The sequence below is a fragment of the Pseudomyrmex gracilis genome, unplaced genomic scaffold, assembly GCF_002006095.1.
Source record: "Pseudomyrmex gracilis isolate BER0280 unplaced genomic scaffold, ASM200609v1 scaffold_92, whole genome shotgun sequence".
NCBI lineage: Eukaryota > Metazoa > Arthropoda > Insecta > Hymenoptera > Formicidae > Pseudomyrmex > Pseudomyrmex gracilis.
The window spans coordinates 663392-684753 of NW_018020676.1; the positions used below are offsets into that span (position 1 = coordinate 663392).

Here is a 21362-nt window from a genome sequence, read left to right on the forward strand (position 1 = left end):
ATTAATGTTGGATCAACCATACAAGTCATTTCCATAGAACTATGGTTTCTACAACCATAGTGTACGCATGGGCGAAAAATAACATTACTATTTTGTTGGGGCAACTATATTTCCTGAAGTGATATCCATAGTGTTTTCTCCGTGTGGACGTTTGAAACGCGTGCAGAATTTCTAATCTACTCGCGGCGCACCGCGACGTGAGCGCAAATCATGAAAGTGACAAAGCGATCGGTGCCGTCGACGTGCGCAATTAATTCCCAGAGAGATCGATGCTAGTCGTGGCGCGTTGCTGGCATCGCGGAATGTAACTTCACGTTTCCGCATACATCGTGTAAATGTACCTTCTATGTTGAACACGCCGAGAACGCGCGCTCATGCGTACGTATTCGTTAATGATACGGTAACCAGCAGCGTCGGTCCGTTTGAATCTCTTCCACGATTGCTTACTTTGTACAACGTGTAATTCTTAAAACAAAAAAACTCCCTTCTCTTTCTCTCTCTATTTCTTTTGTTTATTTTTCATTTATTATACATAGAAAGAACGAAGGATGCAAATTGCTTGTTACTTCAAATCGATACGACGTAGAGTATACATTGACACGGCGCGTAATATTCACGTTTGCGTTCGTGGCTGCATGACATATGCAGCACTCTCAACGGGAGAACTGCCCGAATATATAACTAAACGTTTGCCGTGAGTCCATCCGTATGTACCTGCAATTCTCGCAATTTATAGTATCCGCATCGTGTGTTGCACCTGCACGTTTTGTCATAAATCGATCGGTTCTACGGGAGAAATCGGCCGCTTGAGCAAACCCCCGCATGCAAACTCCCGCGAGTCGAAAATGTAAGATAATGCGTGCGCTATATGTTTCTTTTATCGCGAATATATTTATATCACACACACACACACACACACATTCACGGAGCATACTCTCGGTTGAGTACCTGTTACCACATGTTTATGTGATTTTATTTTGTGTGTGTGTGTGTGTGATTGTGATAACCAGAAATAAAATATAGAGTTATTAAATATTAAATATTCCATCGCGCGACGGAGGGGGTTTTCAACAAGAATATGCATTGAATACATCGTGTTATTACGGGGGTGTTTTTCTCGATAGAATATATGGGATTGCAGCGAAACAGTTCGATGTGATGACTTCGCTCATTGATGCGAAAGCACTAAGAATATTGCTAACTGTAAAAGTGGCGAATGAGACAATTTGTAAAAATCTATAGATCCCGTGTATGTATATGTCGCCGAACCTACGACGATATAACACGTTACACGTCGCACGCGTTCGGCATGAATAAAACATGAGCGTACTAGTAGATTGTGCGGCGAATCAGAATTATTTATCGTGGGGTTTAGACCATACGATTACACCGCAAGTCCACAAATGGAATACCCCATTCCGTTCTCTATTTTATGTTTTCGAATGAACATGAGAATTAAAGAAATATCGGAAAACGATCGTGAAATAAAAAGTCGAAAATCGTTATCTCATAACGACATTGTCAAACTCGATTCAAAGATTGAAAAAAAAAAAATAAATAAATAAAACGCGCGATATGCACGTTTTCCAAGTGAAATAGATCAAAACGTTTCATCGTAAGATCTGTTTATATTTCCGCGATGTTGTAAATACATTTCGTTTGGAAAAAAGATAGAAAGAAAGAGAGATTGAGAGAAATATGTAAAACGATTAATAAATAAATGATTTTTACTAGCACAGATTTGAGCTCAAAATACAGAGATCACACACACACACACGCACACACACACATACACACAACAGATAAATCATCTAAACATAAGACACATACAGATATGTTTCTCTCTCCGCTCCCGAAAGCGCATTCTTCGCACTTCCTCCGCGCGCTCGCATTTTGCGCTTCTGGCATCTTATGGAACAAATTTGCGTAATTAGTCACTCTGTGTAATCTAGCATCTCAGCGTGATTGTAGAATGTACATCTTGTCAACAAATGGTTGCAATCAGCTGGTGCCAACGACATACCGACACAGTCATCTCTCTTCTGCTTAGTATTCGTATACCGAACTTCGAAAGTAGAATTACGTTGTATTCGCGCTCCGAGATTAACGATACTTCGCAGTTTCCGTTTCGGCTTTGTCAGCTGTGTGCCTTGAGTATTGTTTTGTACGTCAATTATTCTATCTAAGTCTCGTTGCTTAGACCCGAACGAGTTGCTAGAATTTTTTGAAGAGAGAATTGAACAATTGCGCGTATTTCGTTCAATTATTCGTCGCGTATTATATTGTTCTCCGATATGATTACACGAATATTTCACGTGAACGTGTAAAATCTGCGCTTAAACGAAAATTGCGTTATATCTCTGAATTCGTTCCTTCACACCACGTTCGTATCAAAAAGCAGAGTTTTCAATCCGATATTAATTTCAATACAGCGTGTATACTGATCCTCACATAGCCGAGAGAAAAAGAGACGAAAGAGAGCGATAGATAAAAAAAAGAGAGAGAGAGAGAGAAAGAGACAGACAGAGAATACGTGTGTATGTTACGGCGCTAGATAGATTCTTCTCGGTATCCGAGACACGCTTCCAGCAGTACCACCGGAATTCCCGATCAGGTTTTCTTCCCTCCAGCGAGGGAAAAATTTCTGCGATCGAGAGAACAGAATTGACGCATTGGTGCAACCAGGAAGGTATAGAGGCGACCGATGTAGGCAAACGGCGAAGAGAACGGAACGCACGGAGAGAAAGAGAAAAGAAATGGGGAAGCTTTAGAGATACGAGATGACGACGAAGAGTCGCGCGCGGAAAAGAACATTTTGCGCTCCGCGGCATACTGATCCTTTTTGACGTGCGACTTCGTCGCGCGGGATTCTACGTTCCTATATATTTCTTTCTTCTTCTGTCGCAATGCCGCGAATTCCAGAATCTTTCCGGAGGTTGCCCGGAGTTCGTCGTGGTTCGGGGCGAACTCCGACGCTCACCTATCGCTGACTCGATGAAAGTCAGGATTACCTGCGCAAGTGCTCCAATTCGTCTTCGGTCGTAGAACAATCGACTGCAGCGGGCTTTACGTCCGCGCCGCGGATTCTCAAATGGAACTTCTGTTGGCGTTACGTGACGAGACTTATGAAGAAGAAGAAGAAGAAGTCTGTACTCAGTATGTCAAATTTTTCGATATACCATCCTTCGTTCGATTTCTCATATTTACCGCGCTGCTACAATATACGGATAACTCTCAAAAATCGTGTATTCGGATTTATATTTCCAGTGCAAAGGTTCAACCATTCTCATCAAAACCAGCTTTTATTATCTGGAATTTTACATCCATCTAATCATACAATGTTATACACGTATACACTCATTGTATGTGTGTGTAATTTTAACATTATATACATATAAGTATATATACATATAATTATTTTTTTAAATTAAAATTAGATTGGAATATAAGACGAAACTTGATCCCGTTGAAAAATGTTGGACATATAATTTACTCGATACGCAACGATAACATTAGCGACGAGAATATCAGCTCAAGGAGACGATGTGTGTATCCTGATTACGCAATTGCAGACGTGCGTGTATTTACATCAATATTAGCTGTTATTGGCAGGCTGGTTAAGTGTCAATAATCTGAGCGATACGGTCTAAACCGGGAAAATCATCAACAAGTCGATTAAGCAAATTTACAATCTACAATCGGAAACGAGTTGAATTGCAAAAAAAGAAAATAAAACGGCAAAAAAACTCAGCAGAGCGTAATATGAAAATATACATAAAAAACGTTGTAAACAATCATGGACAATTATAACGGATATGCGCGATATATGCATTTCACGCGTTCCGCTGTTCAAAATATCAAAAAAAGTGGAAAAAACAATTTCTTTTTTGTTAATCATTGTTTATACTATATATACGTCGATTGACGTATTATTTTTTATATGTTACAGAACTGCCTCCGGCGACGGATTCGATTTCCACGAAATCAGCGACGACGGCGAAACGATCCGTGCCGACGGATGCACCAATGCTGAACTACATCTTTGATACGCACAGCACTCTAAACAAGCATCAACATCATCACGATCATAAATGGGGTCCTCACTTCGAAGGCGAAAGCTCCAACATCACGGTGCAAGCCGGCGCTAGTGTCACTCTCGATTGTAGAATATCGTTGCTGCAGGATAAAACCGTAAGCGCGGAAGTGCATACTCGCTCATTCTGTTTACTCCTCCCGTCGTTCCTCTCGCTTTCTCTCTCTCTCTCTCTCGTAATTGGTCGCCCACATCCTTTTAATCATTGCTACAAATTCATAGCGCAATAATTCACGGAGTAATCTCGGAATATTTTGCCTTATTACGACCCGGGTAAGCTACGGTTAGCTTATTATGATTAATCTGCTGGTCCGCGCGACTATTCGTATATTTTATACTTCAAGGAACAAATTTAAGGAAGAAATTCGCGTAATGTCTGACCTAATATTATTTGCAATCGTAATAATCTGCACGTAAAATAATTCATTGGCACTAATTCGATTAATTCTATTTTCGCGTTTGTGTGTGTGATTTTCATGCGTACAAAGTTTTTATCGGTTTTACCGTAATTACACTCGTACCAGCATGTAGTCACAATTTACTTATCAGACATGAGAGATTTTTAAGGACGAACACAAACGTGCGTAACTATTTTTCTTCTTGCTGATGCGGTAAAAAATTGTGGTTTTTTCTTTCGTCTGACAGACTTTGAAATAATGCAGTAATTAGTCAAAAAATTAATCGCCCGTCCGATTTCTCTCGCAGTTTCTGTTATAATTATGACGGATTATTTCCAATTACTGTTATGTTCATTTGAAACGCAATGTTGCTCGTAATATAGTTACAAGCCGTTTCCGCATTATCCGTGGCCCAAACTATAGAACAAATTATGCGGTCAGATATCGGTTATGCGCGCATGAATCTCTCTCTCTGGCGCTTGAACAGATAATATCCTATTACATACCTAGCAGCAATTTATACACTACAACAATCAGTATCATGGAAAATTAAATATTGCATTATAATTTTGATTGTTTAATTTAATGTTATGTAACTTTTTGCTTTTAAAAAAAAACCAACTTTGTGTTTGATAAATACAAGGTGTGGTGTTTATTAAATATACAAAGAAATTGACTTGATAAATATTCGTGAAGTTGTTCCCCTTCGTGAGGGAAAAATGTAGTAAAAGTTGAAGGATTTATCCGCGCGCTGAAGAAAATCCAGCGTAAAAAAAAAAAAGAAAATCAGGCAGTAAAGGGTGAATCGAACTGCTACTTTTCTCTGGGCGCACACAATTGCTCTCTTAAATATAACCGTCTGAGCTGTTCAGGCCTTCTACGCTAATACTTGTGTCCGTTCTCTCATAAATTCAACTAATAATTTTAAAGATTATATTCTCTCCTTTAAATAAGAGACTTAAAAACTGACCGTATATAATGTAAGCTTCCTAATTCTTGGCTTACTATTTTATCTATTGACGAAAAATCAAGAAGAACGACACGCGTAAATTTTGCGATAAATCTCGCAGACGTTGAGAAAAAAACCAAGTCTACGTGAAATTGAATCATATATGCAGTTTGACACAAAGACTAGACCGGAATTTGAACTTGAAATCTTTCGCTTTTCAATCGCGTTGTTTTATTAAACATTGAGTCATTCACGAACCCTATGCGTTTTGCGTATATAAAAATTATAATAAATAATTTATTTGTTATTTTTGCACAGTACATGTAATTACTTCAGTTTCGACTACATTACACATTTATATTTATGTTTTTTTTTATTTATTTTTGTATGTTAAAATGTTTTTTTCTTACGTATTTATGTAGCATATTTTTGCGTTAATATTTGCCATTTTAAAACATTAAATTGCAAAACGTGCTTGTTCAAACGTGAAAAATATGAAAACCATTTTTTTAGAAATATTTGTTTTTTTATTCGTGTAGGTATCCTGGTTGCGACGACAGGAGAGTAGCGAGAAGATGAGTCTGCTGACAGTGGGTCAGCATACGTATACGAGTGATCCGAGATATACCATCGAATTTCAGTATCCGGACAACTGGCGTCTGCGTATCAAGCGTGTTAACAGCAGCGACGAGGGTCAATATGAGTGTCAGATCAGCACCCATCCACCTAAGTTCATTCATGTCAACCTACACATTAACGGTAAGTGATAATGTGAATCAACGGCTTTCCGCCTGATGTCGACATCATGTACATACGTTGCAACGGTAATAATGACGACAACGTGTAGCGACAAAATGTATCTCCGCAAAAAAAAAAAAAAAAACAAGGTAAAATTTCCACGCGGTTTTAGTTACGTATTTTCTTTGAATAAAGTTGATTTAGCTTTTTTCTCGCGAAGCTGTAGCGATTGAACAAATTGGTTTTGTTCGCGCTATTTTTCTTTCTTCTTTTTTTTTTTTTTTTTTTTTTACGGTAGAGATCGCTTAGTTAAAAGGATAATTGAAAACGACGTGCTCTATAATTGAGGTGAATGAGGATTCGGCTTGGAAGAACGGCGCGGAGTTTAGAGCGCGGAGAAACTTCATCTCCGCGCTGCGGAATGAAATCGAGATGTGTCGAGCTATTTAGAGAAATAAAAGAGAGATGGAAGAGCGGAATGACACTTGACGTTTGAAGCGGAAAATTGACAAATAAATAAGAAAGATTTTAATAAACATAAAGAGAGAGGGGGGAAAAAAGAAAATTGCGCAATTTTAAAAGCTAACAGAGAAGAAGAACACCAAGATCGCGCCTGTAGAAATATTACGCAGTCGGCATTAGGAAATGAGAACAAAAGCAGATGTCGAGTACGTTTGTTGAACGATCTCGAAAGTACTTACTAAAACGTTGGAACTAACACAATTACTATCGCATTTCTTAAGTTGAATTTCAAATACATAGAAAATATGTACATGTACCTGAATTCTCTCCCTCTCTCTCTCTCTCTCTCTCTCTCTCTCAAGACACGATGCAACACTGCATCAGAAATTCTAGTAAATCCGTCTGTAATATAGATAACAACGTAACCGGAAATCGTACCGGTTTTGCTTTCGTCAAATCGCATAAAATCGCGCAAGCTTACAACAAAAGAGAAAAAGGATCGAAACAAAGAAATTCCTCTTTCACTTCTTTCTCGGTCCACGCGCTTTCGCCGATGTGAGATTATATTGTAAGCTTCCCATCGGATAAGACGATGTAGCTTCTTCACGTTATAACGAAAAATCTTCTAACGCGAGTTCAAAAGGATTATCCGCGTTTAAAGTCTCTTGCTCTTATTCTCGTAGCAGTCTCTTTCCCATAATTCTTCTATACTAAAAATTGTCGAAGTAATCCCTCTGTGTGTGTATGTGTGTGTGTGTGCGCGCGCGCGTGTGTGTACGTGTGTGATGTTTGCGTCGATCACATTGGAAAAGTGTTGCGCAATCTGCGGACGTACATAATTTGATGCTGTATCGCTGTTTGTCGATGGTGTTGGCGAGCAATATTATTATACCGTTAGCGACCATTTATTTTGCGCTTCCTATTATCGAGATATCACACTCGATATTCATACAATTAAAGCTTAATTGTTTCATACTGCCGGCGCCTTTGTGCGGAAGCTTTCATGAGATCGTTTGTAACGTGGTTTGAAATGTCAAACGCCGTTGAAAGAACGATATATCGTCGAACCGCGCACGCGCGCTCGTATTCTCGCCGGCCAATCTATTCTTTGTTTTTGTATCTGTTTAACTTTGAAAGCTAAATTGCAAGCAAGCACAATTGTCTATTGTTTCGCGAATCTTGCAATCGCGTATTTTCGATGGATCGCGCATGGTATACGATAATTAACGTACCGAGATTTGAATGCACCGTGCCCGAGCTATTGTCGCAAGCTTCAATCGATTATCGCTGTTACCTTTCGATCGCGCGATAAGAGCGCGCGCCCGAAAAAAAAACTATAATCGAAAGATTATATATTTACAACACAGAGCGAAATACACACATGGGAACAATATAAATACGAGAAAATTGAGTTTTAGTTTTTATGGTATAAAATAGTAACAACGCGCGAGTAAGGTTAAACTTGGAACGTTTACTTTTTCTCGAATATAAATTATTCAATGTGATAAACGAAACGAAAACAAGAAAACTAAATATTAGATCTTGAATGTTCGCGCTATATCGATGTAGAGTAATATCAAATCGATTTACACAGATCCGAAATGCGCGTTTAATTAGCAAAGACGAGGAAGAGAAAATCAAAGTAAAACAAACATTTAATTTTGTCTTTGGGTCACACTCGAGAAATGTCAGGATCATCGCCTTCGCTAGAACGCGTTAAACAACGGATTAACACTTAATCCAAAAACCAAAGAGAAGACTAAGACCACACGAGATAAAGTAGCTCCGAGATTTTGATGTATATACGCAAGTTCTACTTTCCCGACTTCCATTTGTCGTCCGTCTTCCCGTGTCTTTCCCGTCGTCGATCCTTCCGGCAATTTTAGTTCGCGCGTGGTTTTTGTTTTTTTTTTTTATTTTTTTTATTTTTATATCACAGGACGCGTTAACACATATAAATAAACGAGAATACGCCTATCTAAAAAGTCTTCTTTCCTTATCACTCTTATTTTTATCATCCGAATAGATACCAATTTCAAAAACGCATCGAAATTTGCAAATTAATGTCAGATTATACGACAAAAAAAAAAAAAAAAGAAAACCAAGAGAACAATAAAAGCGAATAACATATTTCCCTGTACGAGCTTGTGGAACGGGAAAAATTTTGTATCGCCTTGAAAAAAAAATTAAAAAAAAAAAAAAACACGCGAAATAAAGTGCGGCACGTGCCTCAGATGGGATAATACAAAAAAAGAGAAAAGAGAGAGTCATGGAAAGAGAAAAGGGCGAGGGCGCGAGAGAGATTACATTTCGCGCGGTATTCATGAGGTCGGGAGTAGCACAGGCCGTAGCAGGAAGAGAGAGCACTCTGATCTATCTCCAAAACGTTTCCCTTTTTCGTGATTTCTTTCGCTGCCTGCTTGTACATCGCTCCGGACTTCACGGACCGCGATATATAGCTATCGAATAGGTATCGTGGCGCTAGTTGGAAACGGTCCAGTCCAATAGAAAGACGGCGATGGAGATATACGAATGAATTGGGGTGGCTCTCGATCGCGTGTTGGGTGCGCGGTCGTGTGGACAACCCAATGACGTCAATATGAGAGATATTTATTGGGCCATAAAGTTAAATATTTGTAGTCGAATTCTATGTAATGTGGTATTATTGGTTATAGAAAGAATTAATTCTCAGTATTTAATATGTAAAGATGAACAAAATGAATTTATTATAATTAAAGTTAACAATTAAGCGGTTTCACAACTTCCGATAGCTCACGCGACTAAGTGGTTTCACACTTCCGATAGCTCGCGCGACTTGTCTCTATTAACGGCTCCGAGTTCTCTGTCTCCGGCGACCGAAGACCTCTCGCTCATCACCTCGGTTTTCGAGGACATCTTTCTGTTTTCCCTGTTTGAAAATCGTCGGTTGGATTATCAACAGGCAATCNACAAACATCGCAAACAAGACAACGGTCGTAAACATTTGTCACCTCGACAGTCACAAACAGACAAATCTGCTGTGAGATTATCGCCGTTACATCCAAAATTCACGCAAATAGAATTGAATATTATACACATACAAAATATAAGAATTATAGATACACACACAAATATAAATTACAATGTATATAAGAATTAGACTTTTTACACTTTGATTTTCCTTACAGTAATCCAATATCACGCTTGCTGTATATGGTCAAATTTCATGACGCGCAAATTGTCACGACGAGCTCAATAAATTCAACAAACAGTGTCGAAATCTCGTGTTGCTAGAATAGAAACTTTTCGCAATATAATTGCCGTGAAAATTACGCGCATCTCTGTCTTTGTTCTTTTTTCTCTTTTCTCTCTCTCTCTCTCTCTATATGTATATATCTATCTCTATCTCTATCTCTGTCTCTCATATTTATTGAATATTATTTTTATTTCTATCGAATCTGTTTCTATCAAATTTTTCAGCACCGTCCGTCCAAATAGTGGACGCCCTGGGCGAGCCGCTGCGAGACAAGTACTACGAGGCTGACAGCACTATCGAACTACTGTGCGTCGTGCGTCACATAGCGATGCAGGTGCAGTACAGCGTCGTCCAGTGGCTCCACGGTAACAGAGTCTTGAACAACGACACGACGAGAGGCGGCATCAGGTGACTTCGAGTTTTTAAATATATTGCATTCTTTTTTAACCGGGAGAAGAATGTCGGCGCTTTCTCGCCCTAATACTTTTTCAGTCATTTTATTTGTTTTTTCTTTGTTTACGCATTTAAATTATTCACAATCCATCTTTTTTATTTCACATCTCGCGCAGCAATACGGTCGCGCGCGCGCGCGTGCACGCGCAAGCTTTGAAAGCCGCGCAAAGAGGTCTTTTAAACTTGGTAGCTCTATTACTTGAAATTTGTGCTTGCACAAAGTCGTTTCAGTTAGAGGAGGAAACGCGCTTCACGGCAAATATGAGAATATGTATAATACGAATGTCGAGACGTACTTGACGTGGTTATGCGAACAAAGTGTAATTAATTCACGAAACTTTTCCTTGTTTGACGAGAGTTTACGCGCAAGAGGAAAGATTCTGTGTCAATTGGGCGGAAACCCGGCTGAGAAAAGTCCAATATACAATAGATCGCTCACGTATAACTCTTTTTCTTTGCATTGCCTTTCATCAGGATGTTTTTTTACGCTACGTTAAAAAATATGACATCTCGCTCGCTCTGTCTCTCTTTCTTTCTCTCATCTCTCTTCCTCCTATCACGGAGATTATATTTTATTATAGATTCCTGCAAGTTGGCTGGAACAGTAGAATAGAAAGAACTCATTCTGCAGCATAAAAATTCATTATTCGCAATTCGTATAATAGCGGGGAGACTCGTTCAGCTGTCGCACCGAATAAAACAGGAATAAAAATCAGAAAAAGGACAAGAGCGACAAGCCGTTTGTATTAAGCTTCGTTAATATATAGTTCGTTTTGATATCGCAGGTCAATGATATATAACGGGGCACAATTCATTTTGCGAAATGACCAAAGTCGACCGGTCGTATATGTTACGTTCAGATCTGAAATTTTTGCGCGGAAATCGGGGCAACAAAAAAAAATCTCGTATTAAAAAATTTTATCTCATTTATATATTGTCACGTATTTGTGTTTTTCTCGTTTTCTTTCGTCCAACATCGTTTTGTTAAGTATGATAAATGGCGCGACTTATCACGTTGAATTATATCCGCAGCTGCACTTTTGCAAAACTGAAGCGAAAGAGGAAACTTTGACGTTTGCAAGAGAACGAAATTTGTAATAATGTTCTTTAAATTTCTTTTGTTTTACCGCTGTTACAAGTTATTAAACCTATACGTTGTTTTTTTAACAACAAATTATACGATAAAAAATAGAAGGAATATTTAGTTATTATTATTATTATTATTATTTATTATAATGGTGAAAACACAATATACTTTTTATTTTATTCTGTTTTTACAGATAAATACGTAAATAATAATTAAAATATTGTAAATATTACGTACAGAGGAAAAAGTTTGGGAAAATATTGTAAACGTATATTCGTGAAATATATATATAATTCCGAGTGTGTACGTTGTGTGCGTTGTGTGTGTAACATGTAAATGTTAATGGAAACCGACGAGTGTGCGTATCCAATACGCCTTTCGGTACGCGCGATTTCCAAGACCAGAATATGAGAAGCCCCGAAGGATTCGAAAATACGTGCCGCTAGAGTGTTCATACGGAATACACGTTGGCTGATGACAGCCAGCCGCGAGAGTTGGAACGGCGGTGTGTCGACGAGAAAGGTGTCGGTGTACGTAGGGGTTGATTCTCGGTCGTGGGACCGGCGCGCTTCTCTGTGGGCCCGCGCTCTGACAGTAAAGTTAGGCGTTGGTGAGACACGGCGGGACAGTAAATGAAATTAGTTTGCGTTGCGCGCTTCTGTACATACGAACGACTGTACATACACGAGGTCGTAGATCTCGTTGCGAGAAACGGAACGTTGGATAACGTCCCTCTGCGATCTGCTCGACCGCTACACAACATAGCTGACAAATATTGTGCCATCCTGCATGCATTATAATATTAATTAGAACCGGTTTTTTTTTTTTTTTATATATTATACCGCGATTAATAAAAACTGAATTATTTTAAAGTGAGTTGAAAAATCGGGTTTATATGGTTTTTTAGATTCTTTTTTATTTTTGTAATTCATGTTTGATTTTTTTTGTTACTGTACACACACGTACACACATATATGACGATTTTCTCAATCATGTAGAGCATCGATGTTCGTTGTATGAGTTGATATTATCCCCGACTGTGTGTGTGTGTGTGTGTATCTGTCTGATCTCGTTCTATAAATTTTCGTTTTTCATCCCATTCTTTCGCGTAAGAAAGAATGTGTGTGCGCATGTCGCGCGTAAAGCCACAGCATTCCTTATTCTTTTTAACAATGTGCGCAATGGGGTGAGCGAGCGAGAATTATTGCTATCTCGTTTAATTTACTCTCTCATTTAATTAATCACCTTGCGTCGACCTGACATCCTGTAATTTATCCACGCGTAGCTGATGCTTTTACGCTTTTAATAATACGTATTTTCCATTTATTTGTGACACTTGCCTGGCTAAGCTCTTCTCGCGTCGCGCAGATACTGTTTATTCAAAAATGCTAGAATTATACGCTTTCACATCACGCTATCAAATTTTTAATTCTCGTCTCAAATTATATAAAACACAACATTCGCATTAATTTTACTGAACAAATGATGTAACTATGTCCGTGTGTGTATACACATCAAGGAATAATAGGTAAACTAGTTACGCAAATGCTATTTATTTTGAAAGCAATACGACGCGAATTTATTGCGTTTAATATCGCATTTAATACATTAAATTACATTGGGATCTTTAACAATAATGAAATACACGAGAGAAGAGCATTTTATGCAGTGTCAAATTACATTAAATTCGGCATCGTAATTAAAGCCCTGGTTACAACAACTATAGTAATTCACAAAGCGTACCCGTAGTTGACCAGCGTTAAATCGAATTTTCCGCACCGTCGAATCAATGTTATGTATACACGATACTATCTTAATTTATTTGCCATTTGGATTTAATCTAACTCGATGTGTATACTTTATACAAAAAATTTATTTACGTTACACATTAACTTATTTGTTTACATTTATGTTTTTCCTTGAACTTTTCTGGTCTAGAAAAGTTGCCAGAATATATATTTGTGTTATCGCATAATCACGGAGTCGGTACATAAGATAAAAAGTAGAATGTACTTAGTTCTCTGTCAGATCTTTTTTTTTTTTTTTTTTTTTGGTTCTATTTTGCTGGCGCGTAGACAATAACAGGTGAATTCGTTTCTAATTATTGAACTTCAATTTTTTGACGAATCAAAAATGCGTCATCCCCCACGGTACGTCAGCAAAAAGAGCATTCGTCGAGTCGGCACATCGGATTGAATGATAAATTGCTAGTATTATATAGTATCGATACGCGTTTTGGCTGATTGCGCCGCGAATGGACAAATAGCTAATACAGAGAATTAACAGCACAAATTCATCGATCAAAGTAATGTTCCACACGATTAATCATTGTTATTTCGATTGTGCGTAACGTGGCATTGCGTACTGTCAGTGTGCAACCGAGACACCGGAAACGATAACTTACACTTTTACGAGTGTGTTGTTGTGAAAGTCGAAAAAAAAAGAGAAAACATGGTTTTCACATATTTATGTTTATTAAATTTACGAAAAATTAAAAACAAATAAAAGCGAGTGTTTCGAAAAATTATAACACACATTTCTTCGAAATAAGTATTGCAATTCGGTGTAATTCGGGTAAATAATAAATATACACGATGTTCTTATTTGTGTTAGTTATTTTCATCGGCGTCGCGAGTCTTATCACGCCTGCGTATCGGACTAATTGTAAGAGACTTCTTTGCAATACTTTACGTTGCCGGCTGCGGGAGGCATGGACGGCAACGTCTCGTGGATAAATGGACGATCGTCTGGCGGTGTTCAACCGGCCGGAGGTAACGAACGCGACAAATTGCAGAGCGAAGGAACTTTTTCGATTAAAGTCTCGCTTGCTCGGCGCGATTCAAAATCTCTTTCGGTCACAGCGAGTTTCCACTTTCAGCGGCACGCAACCCGGCATAAATAAGAACGTGTCTCTGTGCGAAGAGCGGCAAAGGAAAATCAGAGCTTGTACTACAAGAACGGGTTTTCCCTCCTTGTAATACTTGGCGTTAGAACCGTTGTAGAAACATGGAAAAGACGATTGTGGAAACAACAATCGTTGCAACATGCGGTCGCGTATCGCGTCGTGAAAGCTACATCGTGACATTTTGCGACGTGAAAAAGAAAAACCACCGGCGGTTGCAATTCAAATTAAATCAGGCAGTTATATAAGACAGCACGAACTGAATTCTTAATTAAACTTGTCGATCGTCGATTTAAGCGATTTCTTGTATATTATTCTTCTCTCTCTTTCTCTCTTTCTCTTTAATATTTTTGCATATTTACACGCGAAAAATGATTACATTGAAAAATCACGCTTTAACCAAATTTAATTATCACATTAGCGCGAGCAATACATTTTGTACAATATTACCATAACATATTGTTACGTATCCGAATAAACGAGTGAATTCGCTGAAACATCCAAGTGAAAGAACAATTTTTCATCGCGATAAACAAATTTGTTATTAATATTACATTGACTTTGCGCAAAACATTTATTCGGTAGTTCGCAGCTTATTAATCGGGTTTATTACCCGCCAGCGGGAACAACTGTTTTCTCACGGAAGCCGATAATTCTCGGCTTGATTCGCAATTAACTTGTCGTCTCCGTGTAAGAAAATTGGCACGAAAAATCATGCGAATATATGGAGCGCGGGAGAGCGACTCGACGAGAGAGGGCAGAAATAAAGGGGAAAAAAAAAGATGAAAAAGAAAAACGACTCGGTGGTGATGGAGAGTCGGCGATTAGTTAAGACGAAAAGAAGTGAGACGCAGAGTAAACGCGGGTAAAATTGAGAAGTTCTCGTTAACCTTAAGAGATATCTCTTTTTTTTTTCTTCGCTTCACAACAAGCGTTCACAATTGCATTAGCGAGTTTGTTTAAAGTATTTTCCAGACGAGTTTGTCATCGTGACGGACTGACGTAAGAATTTTTTCGATTTTACGCGGAGTTTTTGACACAGCTTGGCGCACGAGATGAGATTGCAGAAATTCGCGCTACTTTCGACTATAACGTCAAATTGCACCTGCGCAATACGCGCCGTGTGAAATAACTAAATGTGAAAAATTTTTTACCGATAAACACGAAATGTTCTCTCAAAAATGTCATCACACATATGTTGTGTATGTGTTGCGCAGCATAAAAACGGACCTAATGGAAGAGGGGGCCAATTCGACTCTAAGCATAGCTAAAGTCGGACCTACGGATAGCGGAAATTACACGTGCCAGCTTACCACCATGCCGGATCAACCCGCCACGGTTCACGTACACGTTTTAAACGGTGAGAATATTTTTGTACATATATCTTCTCCCTCCTCCGAATATGTTCTGTATATTTGTACGCGGAGAATTAAGTTCACATAGTTTCATAGTTTATTTATATGTTATACATATTTATATGATATAAATATTATATGTATGCGAGCACGTGACTAACTTTTTCTTGGTACACAGTGAGTTCCAAAAAGATTTGCGAATTATATTTATTTATTATTACTCAAGTGTTCTTGAAGCATTTAATATTTATGTTGAACTTACATTCGTGCGCGCGCGGATGCGTCTAAATGTCTTCTGGTATTTGATTCTTGTGAGAAAGTCCAAGGGATTTGAAACTCTCTTGTTGCAAAGGATCCTCTTAAAACGCTTTCGCGTAAGACTTTGGCCGGGCGAAACTATCAAGTATATACAAGTTAGAATTTTCTAACTGCGCGAGCAAACTTTACACAGTAGCTTTGATGTTGCAACTTGTATATTGTGTACAACTTTGTATACATTGTCGAGCTAATCTCTATTGGAATTTTTATCTCGCATTAAACCTCTTGAGTTCGTAGAATATTCTTATCTGGTCCGGAAAGAACTTTGCTATTTTTTTGTGTATAAATCGCCCCGTGTTGAGAATGAGACCGAGTAGTTAGTTAGTCAAATGAGCATTAGTTTGTAAACTGTCATTGTGTTATCTCTCTACCTCGTATATAGTATATGTGGCGTAACAGGTTCTCAAGTCGGGATTTAATTACATGCTTTTCCATATTTACTTCACATCAAGCCTGAGCTTACACTATGTGTGTCAATGTTCAACGAACGCGTATACAAGTGTACATAACCAGTATACACGATCGAAGCTATTATTTGATGAGAAACTGTTCGCAACTGTTTGCTACTAAATTTGAAGAGAGAGAGAAAGAGACTTTCGATATACTCTAAAGTAACTAAATTAAGAGATACTTCGTCTTATCCCGAAGCACATGTCTCATCTTGTTTATCTTCTCTTTGCGAATAGAGCGCTTGTATACTATACTTTTCCTCGAAAATAGTTTTCGAGCTGGAACCGCGCCAGTGTCACATCGACGCCCCGCGGACATCCCAGTTCACCCCATCAGGGTTTAAGAGAAGCTTGATACCATCATTGTATTAAACTTTGATTAAGTGACTTTGATAAGAACAGAAATGTATACAAAACGTCGGCGTACTAAAATAATACCAACGCAGTTCCAACCTGGAAATAACTTTCCAAAATTTTTATACGTAAAACTAGGACTCGAAATGAGGACCGGGTGTATCCGCCTGACTTCCCGCATTTCCGCTGCGGACGGAGTAGAATCGCGCGGTTCTGAGGACACTCGCATGACACGAGAGAGTATTCGCGTTAAACGGGCACCCTCAGAATCGGTTCCATCCGCGCGCAACAGGAATGACGGACGGTCGAGTATACGAATTTCAAGTTCTACTCGCAATACATCGCGCGAAAGCATCAAATTACTTTTTTAATAATCATTTAAATATCTCTTACATAACAATTTGGCATAACGTTGTTTTTTATACTTGCAACTTTCTTGTGGCGCAAAGAAAGCGCGTATTTTTTTTCTTTTATTCGTCCGCTGCAATAAAAACAAAAAGTATGAACAGGGTTATCGATTTCGGGGAAGAACATTCGCGAGTGTTTCCTTGTGAGTGTATTTGACGATGTTTCAGGAGAAAGTTTAGCCGAGTTACATCATAGTGGTGCACGGGTGGCCCGAGCGAGCGCCGCTAGTTCGCCGCTATTCTTCCTTGCCGCCGTTCTGGCTCGGTCGGGTCAGGTGCTCAGATGAAGGCTCAACGGGGAAGTTCCTCAAGTTCTGCGAAAGCCTCAAGTCGACGATGGGCACCGTGACGATGACAAAGAAACAGTGTTCTATTAATGTCCGAACCGTTACTATCACTTGGACCGTTACATCGCACGGACTTTTGTATCATCGTGACACAAATGGACATAAGAATCGAAGAAAGAGTTGGAGGAAAAGAAGAGATAAAGAGAGAATGTGTGTGTGTGCGCGTGTGTGAAAGAAAGAGAGAGAGAGAGAGAGAGAGAGGGTGTGTGTGTGTGTGTGTGTGTGTTACCATATGGCGTTGACATAAGAGATAGTAGGTGAAATAGTAAGCAGAACGGAGACGGTTGGCTGCGTTGTCTTGGAACGTTATTCTAAAGGCGATATAGTCTGCCCGGCACTCGAAAACGTACCCGCATTTATATCGCAAGAAAATATATCTTCGTCAATTTTCAGAGCGGTTTTATTCAAATTATCGTTTACTTTTTCACAGAATTGCGAGAATAATAATATTTAAAAAAAAACATGTAGAACTTAATAGTTTTCTTTGAAAAGTGAGTTTACTTAAACGCTCGAACAATTTTGTATAACGCGATTTTCGTCAGATGCGCGCGTACCGACTAAAAACAATTTAGTCGTTAAATTATCGCGAGTGAAAACTGTTGCCTCTCAGAGAGAAAGAGAGAGAGAGAGAGAGAGAGAGAGAGAGAGAGAGAGAGAGAGAGAGAGAGAGATACACTTTGTTGATACGTTTGTTCTTGACGAGCGCGCGCGCGAGTTATACGATGTATTTAATATCTCGTCGAGTTATCGTAACGCGATCGCTCTTGCGACCACTGATGTAAGATCTTGCAGGCTAGCACCAAGAACACCGAGGTGGTGGGAGCCACTGGGAATACGCACACAAGCGAGACCGCCGTCCGTGTGCATGACGTCACACACACGGACGGCGGTATCGCCTGTGTGCGTATTCCCAGTGGCTCCCACCACCTCGGTGCTCTTGGTGCTAGCCTGCAAGATCTTACATCAGTGCTTGCGACTAGACATGACCAAAGCTATAGTAGAATCATAAATCTGTGTATCGACTAACCAATAACTGGTAAACAATAAAAATTCTGGGCGTGAACTGCGCTATTGGAGTGGCTGATATCGCGTATCACTGTGGCTGTGATAATCGAGACAAATTGCGCTGTTCGATTCGGCCTCCATCCATCACCATTCGTAACCCATTATATTTCAAAATTCTCCGCGCTCGAAGTATTTAGGTATATATACACACAGAGACCCGAGCGGCGTGACAATTCACGCGCTGACTCGCAATTTTTTTAATTAACAATATCAAGTAGCGAGCTTTTATTATACATATATATATATATATATATATATATACATATATCGTCATCAATGTTTGGTTTGTACAATCATGTGATTGATACACGCCTCTCTCTCTTTATTTATGTATAGCGGAGAGTTTAGCCGAGTGTAAAATCTATTTGGTTACTGATTAATCGAAGGTTGTATATTGCATATTGATAAGGAGATATTGTCAAATATTTTGGGATTACTTTGATCGCTCTAATTAGCGATTAATTACAATATTAATATATCAACATAAACACACGCAACACAGATGCAGGACTCAACATACAGACACATACACACAGAGATGTGTATACATGTTATAAGCTGTTATTTAATGTTACATTAAGCTGTATAATAATTTTTAACGAAAAAATACAAAAAAGAAAAAATGCAAAAGATAAAGAAATAAATCAAGTGACTGTGAGTTCGAATGTGACTTCTTGTTATTTTGTTGTTATTTATTCTTGACATAAGATAGTGAGATACGTACGTTTAACACGCACATTGATTGTTGGTCGAGCCAATCATTTACAGAGACGCTCTTTTTCTTTTTTTAACGTAGCCGGTAAAATAAAACTTAAAACTTTTTGCTTTTTGTTTTCTCCGAATGTGTGTACGTGTGCGTTAGTCTTTTATGCAGCCAACCAAATCTCCATATCACAACAGAGAAAGACAGATAGTAAATGACTAGATGAGAGAGAAAGAATTACTCGCTGTAACACATAAATTTAAGCGAAATTTGAGTGACGATGATTTTTTCGTGAAGAGAAAAAAACACACTTAATGTACGATATATGCATTTTATAAGAAATTTGTCTTGTTTTATTATTTCTAACGATATCTGACTATAACGTTATAAAACCAGCTATTGAACGCGTGTATTTTTTTTTGCAGATTTGTTTTTACGTGTTAGTCAACAGCACAGTTCACTTTGAATGTCACGCAGTTACATCGCGACACTTTGGAAACAGCTTTCAACGCGCAAAGCAACGGGCATATATATACATATAGATTTTTTTTTTTTTTAATTTTGCTTTCTGCATACACATCACTTCAGTTTCTGTATCAAAAACGATATGCACGCGTATATATATATATACGTAGTGCGCAAATCTATCATGCTCCCTTTTACATATCACGTGTCGTGTGTATTTGATTTGATTGAACTGTACACTTGTTGTTGTGTATTTGATTTGATTGAACTGTACAATTGTTATTGTGTTTTTACTCGGTGACTTATTGAAATTGGCAAAACATTGAGTATGATTCGTGTAGGTCGTATACACGTAGCGCGAGTAGAGTTTTTCGTACGAGAATCAACCGTATCGAAAATTTCTCACATGTGTGTGTTTTCTGACGAAACTGCAATTTTATTTTTAATTTTATTTTCTAATGTATTTTTTTGAAACAAGACGCGCTTTTCTTTCCCGCGAGGAAAAGACTCATTTCACCCGCGAACGTACACATGGAATAGCCGCGTGAAAGTTAAATGGTACAAAGAGATCCTCCGCGTAACATTTTAGGATTTTCACGGAAAAACCGTGAGTAAAACTAATTTCTAAACCACACACACACGTGTTTGTTTCTCGTCGTTGTCTTCATCGTATATCAATATATGAATTTTTATCAAAACTTGATAGCGCGCTAACAATTAAATCCGTGAGAGAACAGAGAGAAACATCAGACGCACACAGCCGCTCATGTTCCATGAAAGGTATGTATAACTCGGCACTTGTTTCATGTTCAGTTTTGACTAGCTCGTAACAAAGCGCTTGCGGTGTAACGTTTCGCACAAACGCGCAGCAGCTTTCACGCCCAGCTGCGGTTAAGGGACGAGCGCGACTGTAAAAAAAAAAAAAACAAAAATCCGACTATACGCGTTTTAATTCCAAATCTATTGTCGCATTTGTCTGTCCTCGGAACGGAACTTTTATATAACGTCCGAAAGTTATTAAAACAACCGGGCCGACAAGCCGCATTTCCGGTCTGTTGTGCGACATCTATTTCCGGAAACGACGGTTGCTCTTCGTAAATTACCGTATCGCGCGTAGTCTCAAAAAAAAAAAAAAAGAAACAAACAAAACAGTGTTCTCCGGCTTTCACCGGGGACAAGCTGAAGACAAGCGAAGTTTTATCGTTACCCTCGCACAGCAAATGAAGTACGCTCTCGAGAATAGGGTGGGCGAATGCACGCAGGAAGTAGCTCAGGCGCATCGACAGATTGGACGTGGCTTCATCGATCTCTTCGTCGAGAAAACCTGCAGGAACTCCATTCATCCATGCGCAGTCCGCCGACACCCGTGAACGAGATTCTTCATCGTGGGAGGGGAGAAGGGAAGAATGTTCACAACTTCTCACGTTTTCGTTTCGACAACTCGAAACAACCGTGTCATCTGAACCACTTCGTGAAATTCAACGCCACTCTCTTCTCACGGAAAAAAAAGAGAAGACCCATCAGGTTTTTCAACCACAAAACCAAATTCGTTTAACATTCTACGACCACGTGTGTGTGCGAT

At 38.9% G+C, this 21362-nt stretch overlaps 1 protein-coding gene across 3 annotated transcripts in view; it reads left to right on the top strand.

Moving 5' to 3' along the window:
* LOC109855572 (zwei Ig domain protein zig-8-like) overlaps positions 1–17745 on the top strand; it is a 121642-nt gene extending 103897 nt beyond the window's left edge. For 2 of the 3 annotated variants that reach the window (XM_020429992.1, XM_020429990.1), the window contains exons 4-8: positions 3950–4191; positions 5980–6199; positions 10100–10283; positions 15535–15677; positions 17369–17745. In XM_020429992.1, the coding sequence (XP_020285581.1) occupies positions 3950–4191; positions 5980–6199; positions 10100–10283; positions 15535–15677; positions 17369–17487 (908 nt within the window). In that variant the 3' untranslated portion in view covers positions 17488–17745. The remainder of the gene's footprint in view (positions 1–3949; positions 4192–5979; positions 6200–10099; positions 10284–15534; positions 15678–17368) is intronic. The other variant, XM_020429993.1, reaches the window with a different exon arrangement.
* The last annotated feature ends 3617 nt before the right edge of the window (positions 17746–21362 follow it).